The 14873-nt window shown below is 32.0% G+C and overlaps 1 protein-coding gene across 5 annotated transcripts in view; it reads left to right on the top strand.

Moving 5' to 3' along the window:
• Ptbp2 (polypyrimidine tract binding protein 2) overlaps window positions 1-14873 on the top strand; it is a 68982-nt gene that overhangs the window by 20419 nt on the left and 33690 nt on the right. For all 5 annotated transcript variants that reach the window (XM_047557208.1, XM_047557197.1, XM_047557217.1 and 2 more), the window contains exons 4-5: window positions 10614-10786; window positions 11691-11834. In XM_047557208.1, coding sequence (XP_047413164.1) covers window positions 10614-10786; window positions 11691-11834 — 317 coding nt within the window. The remainder of the gene's footprint in view (window positions 1-10613; window positions 10787-11690; window positions 11835-14873) is intronic.

Here is a 14873-nt window from a genome sequence, read left to right as displayed (position 1 = left end):
ACAATAGGCTTAAGTGAGCCTCCCTCCTGCCTTAGCCTCTCAGCCTTCTCAATAACTGGGAGTGAAGACATTTGTCACTGCTCCTGGCTCTTGATTGCTTTTTTTCTTTTTTAATCACAAAGCTATTACCTTTCCTCCTTTCCTCTTCCATGTTATAATTTTATGTGCCCCTTTTACATTCTTCTTGCATTTTTATTTTTTGTGTTTGTGTGTCATCTGTTATGAAGTGTTTTTTCTTTATTCCACAAAGCCTAAAGCCTAAAGTGTAAATAAAGACCAAACAATTCATTGTTTTCTTTTTGTGATATTGTACTGTTTTCTTTGCTGTACCAATACTTAATTCTTTGAATTGATTTCCCTTTGGTTATCTAATTGGAAATTTAAGATGATTTATTTAATATTTAGAGTTTTTCCTAAATTCTATGTCTGAAATAATATTGTTGTTTTAATGTCTGTAGTAAACAAATGTAAATAAATTTCTAGACCTTAGTTTTATGATTGAAAGACCAAATTTTTAATCTGTTTATTATTGAATTGAATATACCTTGTATCCCTACATCTCACATTGTATATCTAAAACCAAAGTTCATTTTTTTCTGTATTCTTTCCTAAATGACTTGAAGAATTAATTATATTAGATAGTAAAATAATCATAAAATATGAAAAATGGTAGAATGAGGCAGACATCATTATCCTGTGTACATGTATGATTACACGAATGGTATGAATCTACATCGTGCACAACCACAGAAGCGAAAAGATGTACCCTGTTTGTGTACAACGAATCAAAATGCAGTCTATAAAAATAAATAAATAAATAAATAAATAAATGCTGTGAAGAAAATTAAAAAAAAAAAAAAAGAATCATAAAAGACTAGAGGACATTTTAATTTCCTTCAGGTAGCCTGTCTATACATAATACTTTGACATATACATGCCCATTCCTGACAATTCAGGTAACTAAAAATTATAATGAAATAGTGAATCAAATATAGATATGGTGGTATGAAACTGAATTTGTCAATACATATTATTACTAATTTTTCTGTGCAGTGATTACAAAGCAGAAACCACAAGGCCATGATTTAGTTAACCAAAGTGTCATGTGCAAATAATTGAAGAAATAGACTCAACTATCTGCAACTCTGCTTTGCCATTTTTTTTTTTTTCACACAATATATAATACCATTTGAATGTTTTAAAAGTTAATATTCAGGACTCTGAGAGAGTAAGTGATAGCAGCCTTGGCCTCTTTTTTTCCTTCAAACCAAAAACTGTATAACAGAAGAAAACATTTCGGACACCTAGTATCTGAAATTGATCAGTAGAAGCACAAGATTACTGTCTTGAGTGAAGGGATACTCATGAGGAGAATCTTAAGATCTTTCTCACTTTCTACTTTGGAATGAATACTTTGCTGCTTTAGCATAGGGAAGTGGAGCCTCAGTAAAGCATAGAGGTCTCACTGAAGAGATTGGGATTGGAATTCAAAAGGATCAAACATCTGAGATTGTGGGAAAGGGTCCAGAAGAAAAGAAATTGTCAAGAGTTTTTAAGCATTGGGCAGTGGGCAGAATTTGGTGTAGTTCACTTATAATTTTGGACAGTGGCTAGGTTGCACGTGTGTGGGTTGAAACTTCATAAAGTATATCAGAAATTGCCTGCTCTAGGGCTTAGAGCTAAATGGTGATTCTATAGGTTTGAACAGTGTTCTGAAACATTGGAGTTTTAGAATGCAACACCTTGCAGAGTAACTTAAGCACCCACTTTAGAATACAGCAAACCCATGACATTAAAGAATCATATTCTAGGAAGTGCCACTCATCTAAGAAACTTGAAAGTCTAACCTGACAGGATGTGAAGGATTCATCAGTAATTTAGTTGCCTGCCAAAATAAAACAGCACTGTTTATGGAAGACAATATGATTCAGTCTTATAGCTATCATCTGTTATATTAGTAGCATACCATCAGAAAATACAAGTGGTAGCCAGACGCTGTGGCACACACCTGTAATCCCAGCAGCTTGGGAGGTTGAGGCAGGAGGATTGCGAGTTCAAAGCCAAAAACAGCAAAAGCCAGGCGCTAAGCAACTCAGTGAGACCCTGTCTAAATAAAACACTAAAAACAGGGCTATGGATGTGGCTTAGTGGTTGAATGCCCCTGAGTTCAATCCCTGGTACCTCCTCCCCAAAAAAAGATACAAATTGTGAAAAAGCAGAAAAGTAAAACCCATAAACCAGAGAAGAAACATGTAGTAGGAGCAGATTTTTATAATGATGTAGATATTAGAATTAGCAAGCAAGGTCTATATTTTCAAACTATAAAAGAAAAATTTGACATAATGAGTGAACAGAGGAATTTGTTGAGAAGTGTGAAGAAAGCATATAGAAATAGTCTAATGGAAAACTAGAAAATTTGAAAAGAAAAATTTACTGGTGGGATTAATGGAATGGGACAAAAGAAGAGAGTATGGTGAACTTGAATTCAGATGGATATAATTTATTCTTCCAAAGAGGGAAAAATATACCTGTGGACAGCCAACCATTCTTAACATATATGTAATTGGAGTTCCAGAGATGATAGACAAAATAGGGCCAAAAATGTGTATTTTGCATGTGTTTGCGTACATGTGTGTTCAGAAAACAGGGCAAAGAGGTGTATTTTATAAAAAGTATATTTTATATGTGTGTGCACAGAAGTAGGATACTTCTAAAATTGTAGAAGAAATATCAACAGTATAGTTCTAAGAAACTCCGTGAACCTCACATGTAGATGAATAGAAGAAACATACTTAGGTACATAATAGTCAAAATATTGAAAACTAATGATAAAGAACAAATCCTAAAAACAGCTAGGAAAAAGACATCTAACTGGAAATCAATACCTGTACTAAAAAGCTGACATCTTCAGACTAGGAAGAATGGCATTGCAGAGCTGCAGGAAGGTAGTGAGGAGTATTGGTAATGGTAAAAATGTTAGTTAAAAAAAGAAGAGAAAACAAAACTGTTTCAATTTATTTGTGTTTATGTATATTATATAAGTGAAAACTTTGTAGTTTGGAGCCTATTATGTATAATAAATGTGCATTTGACAACATCCAAAAATAAAGATAAAGGGAATTTTAGTGGTAAACCTTATGTTTTACAGTATTGACCCTCATATGAAGATTCCGATGACTTAAGGTTACATATTAAAATTCTATGTACTGTCTCTTAAAAATAATAAAAAGTATAGATAGTGAAAAGCCAGTAGTGAAAAAATTGGAACATTGACTGCCTGACTTTCAAGAATTACTGTTAAATTACAGTAATCAAAACATTGTGTTGGTGCAAAGGAAGATGAATAAGTCAATGGAACAAAATCGAGAGAGTGCAGAAGTAAATCATGCAATTATGGACAACTGATTTTTTATAAAGATGCAAAATCAATTCTGTAGAGAAAATTTAGACTATTTGAGTGCTGAAAAAGTTGGGTATAGTCATATGCCTCCCCCCAAAAAAACCAGGATCCGTATCTTCTAGTTCATATAAAAGTTAATTTCAGATGTCCCATGACCTAAATGTAATACCTAAAATCATAAAATTTATAGATGAGAACATATTGAAGAAGTGACTTTGTGTTAGGAATAAATTTCTTAGACATGACTCTAAAAGTACTATTTTTTAATCTAGTAAAAAAAAAAAAACACACAATGGTCCTTGACATTTTTGTTTTTCAAAAGACGCTTAAGAAAATGAAAAGATAAGCCATCAGGTGGCAGTACCTTTATACATAGCATGTAGTTGATAAAGGACTTACATCCAGAATGTATACTTAAATTCAGAATAAGAAAACCCAATAACGTGACTAACAACCTAATTTAACCAATTGGCCAAAATATTTGAACAGATGGTTTCAGCAAGAAGAGATGTTGAGACATAACACATGAAAATGATGCATGATACCTTATTATTCTTTAGGTGAATGTAGAGTAAAGCTACAACTAGATAACATTGCATATCTATCAGAATGACTAAAATTTAAAAAGAACTGACCATATCAAGTGTTGGAAAGAAGGCAGAGGAACTGTGACACTCATAATGTTGATGGAGGAGTTTAAAATTGTAGAACTACTTTGAATAGCAATTTGTCCATTTCTTAAGTTAAATAATATGCTTTCTCTGTGATACTCCTGTTTGCTAGGCATTTACCTAAGAAAAATGATAAAGATATGTTAATTTAAAAACTTGTACATGAGTGTTCATAGCAGCTTTATTTGTAATAACCCAAAACTGAACAATCCAAATGTCCATCACCAGAGAATGGATAGACAGGTTGTTGTTCTGGCATTATGTGCAGTTTCATACAATGGAATATTGCTCACCCATGTATAATGAGTTATTGATATAACAGTAGGTAGGAATTTCTAAATTACATTATGGAAAATATGGGAGAAAAATCATCTTGTGTGATTATATTAATTTGAAACTAGGAAATTTGAAGTAAAGCAAATTGGTGTTTGTGAGGAGTATTGAGGATGGGAAAGGGTAGTGGGGAGTAGGGTAGCAAGGGGGCACAAGGAAACTTAGGAATGATGGATATATACACAGTCATATCTTGGTGTCTGTGGGGAGATTAGTTGTAGGTCCTCCCTCAACCCACCAGAATTGCTTACATCCTTTTACGTTTAATGTCACAGTATTTGTATATAATCTGCACACATCCAGCAGTGTACATTGTCTTGTCTAGATTATTGATAATATCTAACTCATTGCCTATACATTACTGCTTTTGTGTAGATTTGGTATAATTGTCGGTGCCTAGCAAATACAAGTTTTGCATTTTAGAATTTTCTCAAAATTTTTCACTTACTTTAAATCATAGTTAATATAATCATCTGATGTGGAATTTTTGATCCAGAGAGCCAGCGGTATTCTGTTGTAATGTTATGGATCCATACATGTGTCAAAATTTGTCAAATTCTACACTTTAAATATATACACACATATCAGAATGGCCAAAGTTCTGAATATTGACACCACTGGATGCTGGCAATGATTTGGACCAACAGGAATTCTTATTGCTGGTAGAAATGCCAAGTGGAAAATTTAGGAAAAACTATTTGGTGTTCTCTTACAAAACTAAACATACCTTTACCATATAATGTAGAAATTATGCAGTAAGTGGATAAAGTATGGTACATTCAGACAGTGGAATCGTATTTAGTGTTAAAAGGAAATAGGCTATCAAGCCATGAAAAGACATGAAGAAAATACACCCATATCTGTGTTTGTCCTTGTTCAATAAGTTTTTGTTAGATTCTATTTTGAAAAATCAAGACACATTGATTTAAAAACTTTTGTACAGATAATTAGGAAAAAAAAAAAAAAAAAAAAAAAAAAAAACCAGAGAAACCTTAAGTGCATATTACCTAGTGAAAGAAGCCAAAATGAAAAGTCTACATACCATATAATTCTAACTCTTTGACATTTCTGGAAAAGGCCAAACTATGGAGACAGTAAAAAAAAGTAAGTAGTTGTTAGGGTTTGGGGCTTAGGGGGACAGGTGAAGCACAGAGCATTTTTAGGACAGTGAAAATGTGATACTTTGATGATGGCATATCATGCATTTGTCCAAAATCAAGAATGTATGGTACTAAGAATGAACTCTAAACTGCACTGTGGGCTTTGTGTAATTATGATGTGTCAATGTAGGTTCATCAATGGTAACAAATGCACCACTCTTGTAAAGAATGTATGGTTGTAAAAGGTGTTGCTCTCTTGATTTTGCTGTGAATCTTAAAATTGCTTTAAAAACTAAAGCCTTAAAGTTTACTTTTATGGGTTGCATCACTTCTTTTGAATTGTACTAGTCTAAGCAGTCTAATTAAAAAGCAGAGTTTGTCAGACTGGATTAAGAAATAAGATACCTATTCTGTCTCTACTAGAGACAGGTTGAAATGCAAGGATATAGGTTTAAAACTAAAAGGATGGAAAGTTACATTCCTTGCAAATAGCACAAAAAGGTTGTGCTTTTATTAATATGAGACAGTGAAATTCAGGACATGGAGTATTACTAAATATAAATTGCATGTTTCAAACTGCTCAAAGTATCAGTTTATCAAAAATCCAAACATTTCCTAATTTCTATGCTAGTAATAATAGAACTGCAGAAACTAGAAAGAAGCTAAGAAATCAGCATTCCTGGTTGCTTATTTTTGAACATTCTTCATAGTGATTGATAACAATTAGATACCCTTGCCCAAATAAAAAAGAGTAGAGGATTTGAACAATGCTTGGTCTCCTTGGCTTAACTCACATTTATAAAACTATACACAGTGACTGCAAAATAACTTTTCAGGTATATTCACCATGATAGAACATATATTGGACCATAAGGTAACTCAGTAAATTTCAAATAATTGAAAAGCTTATATAGTTTCTGATTATAGTAGAATTAAAAGTACCATATATTTAGAAATTACACAATTCCAAACAATTCATGGATGAAAGAAGATATAAAAAGGTTTATTTCTGACTGGATAAAAATGAAAATACATCAGAATTTTTTGGTTGTAACCTAAGAATAGTGTGTAGGTGGGAAATATGTTTTCAAATACCTTTTCTAGAAAAAGTACAGATGAAGTAAAGTTTTGAAGTGTTTTATATTTTTGTGCAACTGAAACCATGTTGGTGAATGAGACTAAAATAATAGATATACAGATTAAATGAGAAGGTGATTTTTGAGGCTTAGGTGCTAAAGTATTTATAATAAGCAGGTAAAGATAGAAAGATTTTAGGACTAATAGTTTTGGGAAACTGCAACAATCTTTAGGGTATTCAGCAAAAAGTTCTAAGCAGATATGAAATGAGTTAGGGAAGTAAGAGAATGAAAAGTGGAAATTGTTAGAGGTGCTATGAGAACAGATTCAGGAAGGAAGAGAAGGTTAACAGTACCTTGGTCACCCGTGGGTGTGGTGATTTAACAAAGTACTTAGGGTCTTGGCAGTACCTATTGAAGTTGAAACTGAAGATAAAAGCCAGTGGAAAACAAAGGCCAGTTAGGAAATAAGTGATGGATGGATCAAAGGCGAAGATGTTCATTTTAGGATTTGAAGTAGATAAACATCCTCCCTGAGCATGAATCTTTAAAAGAACTGGGTAATATGTGGAAAATGTTATACTTGAAGATTATTACTTTGTATGTGTAACTTATATGCATAAGTAAAAACATTAGTATATTCCTTGTTAATTGAGCATGAAGTCCAATAATCATTTGAATTAGTAACAGGTTTTACATTCCCAAAAAATATTCTGGGTTCACCAGGAGAATGGAAGAGAAAGGATTGTGCGCAGAAGTCTAAATTATTCTGTTTTTCTTAGGAATTGTAGATCTGAAATCCAGAAAGACCTAAATCTTTCTTCTCTTACAGAGTAGTAGATAGCGTAGATTTTTTTCATAAGCTCAGGATCATTTATTTTCTTTTGCTTTTTTCTTAAGAATTCTCATTTTCCAGTTTCACATTGTTACAGTATCAATTATTTAAAACAAAGACTTTCATAGTACTAGCATATGAATACTTGGTAGCTATCCTCTTGAAGCTGTAAACTGAGAGAATATCAGATAGTGTGAAGAATGTTAATGACTACCTGGTAGCTGGCTTGGTTTTGGGGAGAAAAGGAAAGATCTCTTTAGGTCATCATATGTAATGTGAAATTTGTCTTTTGGATTCTTCTGCAGTGTAGTAGTTAGAGCATAGGCTATGGCATCATGCTCTCTGAGCTTTAATACTTTTTCTACTACATCTGTCTTTACCACTTAGTTACTGGTCTTAGTAATTGAGCATTTAACTGGCTTTTACCTATAAATGGGATTAATGGGTCATAATAACAGCAATCTTAAGAGTTGTAAATTGCACAACTTGTGGTTAACTTTTTGAATGTTAATTATTATTGCAAAAGAAAATTGCACCTTTTCTGTATTTTTTCCAAGAACTGAGACTTTTATCTTATTCTTTGTCAGTAGTATCCTACCTTCATGTATTAAGTCATTTTACTGCTGCCCACCATCTCTGCCAAGAAAATATGCAACACAAATCCAAAGCAATAATTATTCTCATAATAGATTTAGGCAGGCTTTTGCATTTTGGGGATTTTATTCTCAAAATCATTTGAAAGGAGAAGCCTTTTTTCCTACGGGAATAATGATAGGTAGTAACTTTGTTGTTGCTCCCCCCACTCCCTGCCACCCCTAGACTTGCTCCCAGAGGGAAGAGGACAGACCAAAGCAAGAGGAACTGAAAGTTGCTATTTTGGGTATCCTGAAACCATAATTCATGGGGCTCAGCTTATGAAGTGTTTGTTCTTACTATTCAAACTAGTGAAGAAAAATAAAGTATATATTTTCTGTGTTTGAGACTATTTGTTGTAGCCTTAGTCCTATATGAGAAGAATATGTATATGTGTCAATTATATGTTTTAAGATGTCTGTATGTTTTGATTCCCTACTTTAACTTACACAGACCCAATGATTAATTTTTAGATAAAATATTATAAAATAGAAAGTTTGGGAGCCTGTGTGTGTACAAATTTTCCTCAGTAATGAAAGGAGGTGTGAATAGCTTCCTTTAGTTATTCATATTTCTGGAGTGTAGAAGAGCTAGCAAGCCAAGATTTTCAGAATAATATATTCAGAAACGAGTGCTCACTACTTTTCTTGTACAAAAGGCAGCATAGGGTAATTACTAAATACATTGGTTAGCCATTCAAGTATATATGCCTGGGTGAAACTCTTAGTAAAATAATGACGTTTAAGTATAGCTTGACATAAAACAAGTTCACATCTTATCTCCTAGTGATACATTCTGTAAACATAAAATAAAATCATTACCACCATCTTATATCAGTCCTCAGAGAAATCACTTTTAGTCATCTCTGTTTTCGTTGGTTTATAGCACTTATTGTTATAAGAAATTATTTGGTTTATGTACCAGTTAGTGCACCTCTCCTACTACAGAAATTGTATTCATCTTTTGTATCTGGCCTAAAGCAATGCTAAACACATCCTGATACTTAGTGTTTAAAGAATCAGTATGTAAATGAATTTTGAAGAAAGAGATCAAGGTATTCTTAGAATTTTATTGATAATTGTTGAATGTACATTTTATTGTTATAGATATTGAATGTTTGGGGGAGTATGATGAATTACTTAAAATTTTATACAAAGTAGAGTATCCATGTATGTTTCTGAATGGAGACACTTTCTCAAAAAATAAAAAGGGCCAGGGATCAGGGATTTGGCTAAGTGACCCTGGATTCAATCGCCAATCCCTGGTACCTGCCACACTGCCAAAAAAAAAAAAAAGGCTGGGGAGGCTGTGTGTCCTTAATTCTAGTTAGAGTCTCAAATGTCAGTTATTCTTGAGTGCCTAGAAGATAATTAATGAGGGCTTTGGTATAGTGGATAGTGGATAAAGTACAAGTCTTTTCAGACAATTATTTATAAAACCTAGCCTATTTTATAGGCATCTGTAATGAATTTTTACTTTTTGTGAGCTTTGGAATGAAGACAAGTAAATAATTTGTTGATTGAAATATTAGTTTACAGTTTAGTGACTAAGTTCTTGAGTAATTTATAGTATATTGATATTAATAATTGCAAAATATTTAAATAGGTAGATTGTGTAGTGATACTAACAAATTAGGAGAGTCTCATAGTAGATAAGCCGTAATTTATGATTGACTACATAATCATTTTTATTGCATTACCTTCTTTCAACCTGTTGTTTAGTAGGACATTTTCCAAGTTGAACAATGTGTAATTTCTCAGGTAAAATTATGAACTCTCTGATTTTTATCAACCCAGTTTTTTCAAATTTTTTGTGCACATTGGTCCCCACCCATGCAGTTTTACTTTCTGTAGCTTTATTACCTGCCATGGGCCTTAGTTGAAAATATTAAACAAATTTTTAGAAGTAAAAAATGAGTAGTGTGATGAAATCTCTTGTTCCATTCCCTTAGAATGTGAATCATCCCTTTGTTTCTGCTTTATATAAGCTATCCCTACCTGGCACTTAGTAGCCATCTTGGTCCCAAGATTGTCTAGGTATCCCAGTGCTTGTGTTCAACTAATGATTTACTTAACAGTGGCCCTAAAGTTCAAACTTTTATTTCAGTTTGTTACAGTTGTTCTCTTTTATCATTAGTTGTTGTTAATCTCTTAACATGTCTAATTTCTAAATGAAATTTTACTATAATAGTATACATAGGAAAAAGCATGATATGTGTAGAATTTGGTATTTTCAATGGTTTTAGACATAACACTGGGGGATCTTGGAATGTATCTCCTCCAGATAAGGGAGCCTGCAATATTTGTGTTGGTCTGCAAAAGGATGGCTAGTTTGAAATAATTGTTTTTTAGTTATTGTATGTTTTTTATGAAATTGCATTTTAATATTTTGGCTAATCACTTTATATATCAGAAACATTACTTAACAGCAATCATAACTTAATTGCTACCTTAATTTTATTTAATAATAATGGATGGATATGGTTTTCTCCATTCTATTGAAAGCCCAGTTTTTGAATTTTTAGGAATTGCTCAAGTGTAAACACTGTTTTTAAATATCTTTCAGCCAATGGTAATGATAGTAAGAAATTTAAAGGAGAAGATAAAATGGATGGTGCTCCTTCTCGTGTACTTCATATTCGAAAATTACCTGGAGAAGTGACAGAAACTGAAGTTATTGCTTTAGGCTTACCTTTTGGTAAGGTGACCAACATCCTTATGCTGAAAGGAAAAAACCAGGTATAATTCTTTCAAGGTTTATGAAATGTTAAATAGCAAACTAGTTTACTTAATAGTGACCATACAGTTCAAATTTTTATTTCGGCATATTGTTATAATTTTGTGTGAATTATCACCTAATAAATGGATTAATTTTCTGGAAAAAAAAAAGTTTGTCTTCCTCTTTTCCTGGTAGTTGTATGTGGGAAACTAATGCTAGATAGCAAAAATGAATGAATCACAGCAGTTTTCAAGTTTTATGTTTCGAATTCACTTTATCACTTTGGTTTTGAGGAGTTGTTAGAATGAGATTGTGGCAAATACAAATGAAGTATTTCTTTTATTTTTTCTTTATGATATCAGAAATCAGGGATGCTAGTAGCATCATAACCTTAAGCTTATCCAATGAAAATATTTATCTTGTAGTATTTATCAGAAATTAATTTGAAATTAGTATGTGTAACTTAGCTTAGGACTCAGATATAATAAATATGAAACGTTGCTCTAAAATTTCTAATATACTATTTAGATGACTTTATAAAATTAACATTCTCTTGACTATAATGTTAATCTAATCTTTAATAATTTTTTTTTTCTCAAATTATACTGCTTTTCAAATGACTTTGAGACCTCTTAACATCTAGATTAGGAGCAATAGAATGTTGATTCTTTAATTTTTAGTTGATGGAAATAGATTCCTGGGCTATGGAAAGTAGAATGCAGCAGCACTGTGTACTCAAAAGCTTTCTTATGTTAGCTTTAATTGTCTACTGAAACTTCAATAAGAGACTTCTAATTTTACTTATTAGAGTATGTAAATTAACATCAAGGTTATATTTTAGATTACACAGATATTTGAATTGTAATTCATGATTTATTTGAGTTTAATTCATACTATTAAAATTTTTGCTATTTAAATTATCAGGCATTTTTGGAACTGGCAACAGAGGAAGCAGCTATTACTATGGTTAATTACTATTCTGCTGTGACACCTCATCTTCGTAACCAACCAATTTATATCCAGTACTCCAATCACAAAGAACTAAAGACAGATAATACATTAAACCAAGTGAGTATGTGTGGGTACATAAATAAAATTGGGTACATAAATAAAATGGCCTGAAATTCATAAATAATAGAATATAAAATGTTAACCATTCAGAAGATGTTTCTGTAGGCATTTTCTTTTTATTTTTTATGTGTTTTTGTACAGAATTTTCCTAAATATTAAATATCATTGTGTGGTATTATTTTCATGTTCTAAGTTAGTACTGGATGAATTAATTTTTAGATTCTTCTAAAGGTCTGGTCAAAAGTTTTTTTTCTTGTTGCAAGTCAAAATTTTGTATAGATACTATTTATGACAGAACTGCTAGCATAAACTGTATAACACCGCTGCTTGGATTTTAAGTAAAGATGTTCAGTGCCTTTGGTAATTTGATTCTTTATAATAGATCTTCATTTCTTATTAAAAAAAATTCCTTTTGAAGATGTGTTAATAATTTGCCTGGAATATAAAATCTAAGAATGAAGAATATATTACTGATTTTGTAAAAATACGATATAGAAATGTTATCTAAAATTAATGTTAAAAAATAGTATACAAATGTTTTTAGACCTAAATATGCAGGATTGCTGTAAAGACTATCTTCTTTAATATTTTTAAGCCGATGATATCTTTGTGTTTAGGAAAACAAACTATATCTGATTTTTTATTTTATTGAAAATTTAACAGGAAATGATTCCTTATAAATTTCATCACTTTGTAAAAAATGACATGAGATCCCTTTGGTAGTTTTTTGATAAATAAGACTTGTAAAGTTTTTGACTAAAAGGGCTAATATTTCAGCTGTTTTGTTGGTTTAATTTTTAGAAATAAACTGCCATTCTTTTTAAAGAAGTGTACCTCTGTGTACCTGTAAAAATACCATGAAATACACCAAAAGAATATCTGTTCTTTATTTTGTTAACTTACAGTTTTTGCATTTGTTTTACTATTTTTTAAAAATTAACAATTATGTAATGTTTAGGGTGTAATTTGAGATTTGATACATGTATACATTTTAGGATGATCAAAGTAGACTACTGTGTTGAGTACTTTTCATTTCTTTGTGGTGAGAACATTTAAAATACATTCTTTTATTAGTTTTGAAAGATAAAATACATTATTACTAACTGTAGCTCCCAAGCTGTACAGTGATCACCAGAACCTGTTCCTTCTGAGACTTTGTATCTTTGGATCAACCTCCCCACATCTTCCTATACCATTGGTGTCTCTGGTAGCACTATTCTCTCTACATTAATGAGTTCTGTTTTTCAGAGTACATTTAAGTAAAATCATGTTACATTTTTGTCTCCGTGTTTGTTTTATTTCATTTAGTATTATCCCAACTTATTTATTAGTATTTTTGGTAAAGTAATTCATGAACACATTTTCATTTTATTTTATTTTTGCTGTGCGGGGTATAATATCTAGGACCTTGTACATGCTATCCAAGCTATTCGTTTACCCCACCAGCCCCACATTCTCATTTTTTAAAAAATTCAAAAAGAAAGGAACAAACAAAGAATAAAAATAGGGAGTCTATAGAAGGATGTATGTGGGGGAGAGGGAATTGTAATTTAAAATAGGATGACCACTGAAAGCCTATTGAGAAGGAACATTGGAATAATGAATTTCAAAGGGGTTAAGCAGTAAGCCACTTATTCCAGTCTGAGTTATTTTAGACTGAACAATGAGTACAAAGTTCCTTCTGTTGAGGGGGAGAGGAAAAAAACAAAACTTTTTGAAGTCATAGTTTTAATTTTCAAATGTTCTTCAATATTTTTTATATTGTAGTTGGTCACATCTTTGGGAATTTCACAGTATTTTTTAAATACCTTAGTATACTCTGAATTGTCTTGTTCAGTGTTAGCTGTTGCCTTGTTCTCACTCTTCTTCCCTGCCTTTTGTTGTCTGTTCGTATTTCAGAATGCACAATTAGATTTTGCTACACTTTCATGCTTTTTCCCATAGGGTAAAGTAATGAGGAGTCGAACACTAAGCTAGTTCCCCTGTCCCCATACTAAGAAGGAATTTATTCTGAGCTAACAACACTTCCTTTAAAACTTCTGATTCTTTTAAGAGAGGGTTTGTTGTTGTTTTTGTCTTTCAATGGTAGGGACTATGTCAGAGGAGGGAAGAGGAGTTTAGCTGTTTGTACACTGGCTAGAATTTCCATTAATTCCTTTGTTTTCCTTCCCTTCCCTCCTCCTTCAAACATGTCTAGTTTTAATCTGGTTTCTGTAACTGTCATCCCTGCTTGCTATTTTTTTACTGTGTCTTCTGTTCCTTTTGGTTTCATTCATTTTCTCTTTTCTGGAAATTTTATTTTCAGCTAATGATGACCTTGCCTCTCTTCAGTGTTTGTATTTATTTCATTTGCTATTCACTTACAGGAATTAGAGCCTTATAAAAGAAGAGAGACAAAATGAAATGTTTTAACCATAAATTCTCCTACAACCCTTCATTAAATCACCAAATCCTACCAATTCACTGTTAATTTTCTACCTACTGTATTTCACTGCATAATCATTGCCAATTTTCTGCCAAATTATTTCTGCAAAAGAGTGGAGTGTGACAATTATGTGAAGCTTTTTTTTAATTGTACCAGTATTACTTCAAAATTATTTATTACCAAACTGTCTTTGCAAGATTAGGGTGCATGGAATATTTGTGAATATATGTTAAAATTGAACAGTCCAACCTTGCGCACATCATTTCTTTGTGGTAGTTTAGGAAACATTTTTCCAATGTGGGGAAAAAAAAAAAGTTTAACACATTAGTTGTTACTGATTTGTGCATTACAGTGGAAATACTACACTTGAGAAAATTTACGACAGTGTTGCAAAGTATGTACTTAACAAAATTTAATCTCTTGTGTCTGAAGATTCTGCACTGCTTTGATTGGTTTCATTATCTGATGTGCTGTCCTCAGTGCCACTTACATAAAATTTATTTACCATTAGTAGTGCAGCATTCTAAATAAACCACACAAGTCAGCTTTCAGAAATATATTGATAATGCGTGTGCATTGAGAATTCTGGGCTTGTGGCTCACATTAGCAAG

This window comes from Sciurus carolinensis, chromosome 1 (assembly GCF_902686445.1).
Source record: "Sciurus carolinensis chromosome 1, mSciCar1.2, whole genome shotgun sequence".
NCBI classification, from domain to species: Eukaryota; Metazoa; Chordata; class Mammalia; order Rodentia; family Sciuridae; genus Sciurus; species Sciurus carolinensis.
Note: the sequence above shows the minus strand (reverse complement) of the source record. Positions and strands in the feature narration are given on the sequence as shown.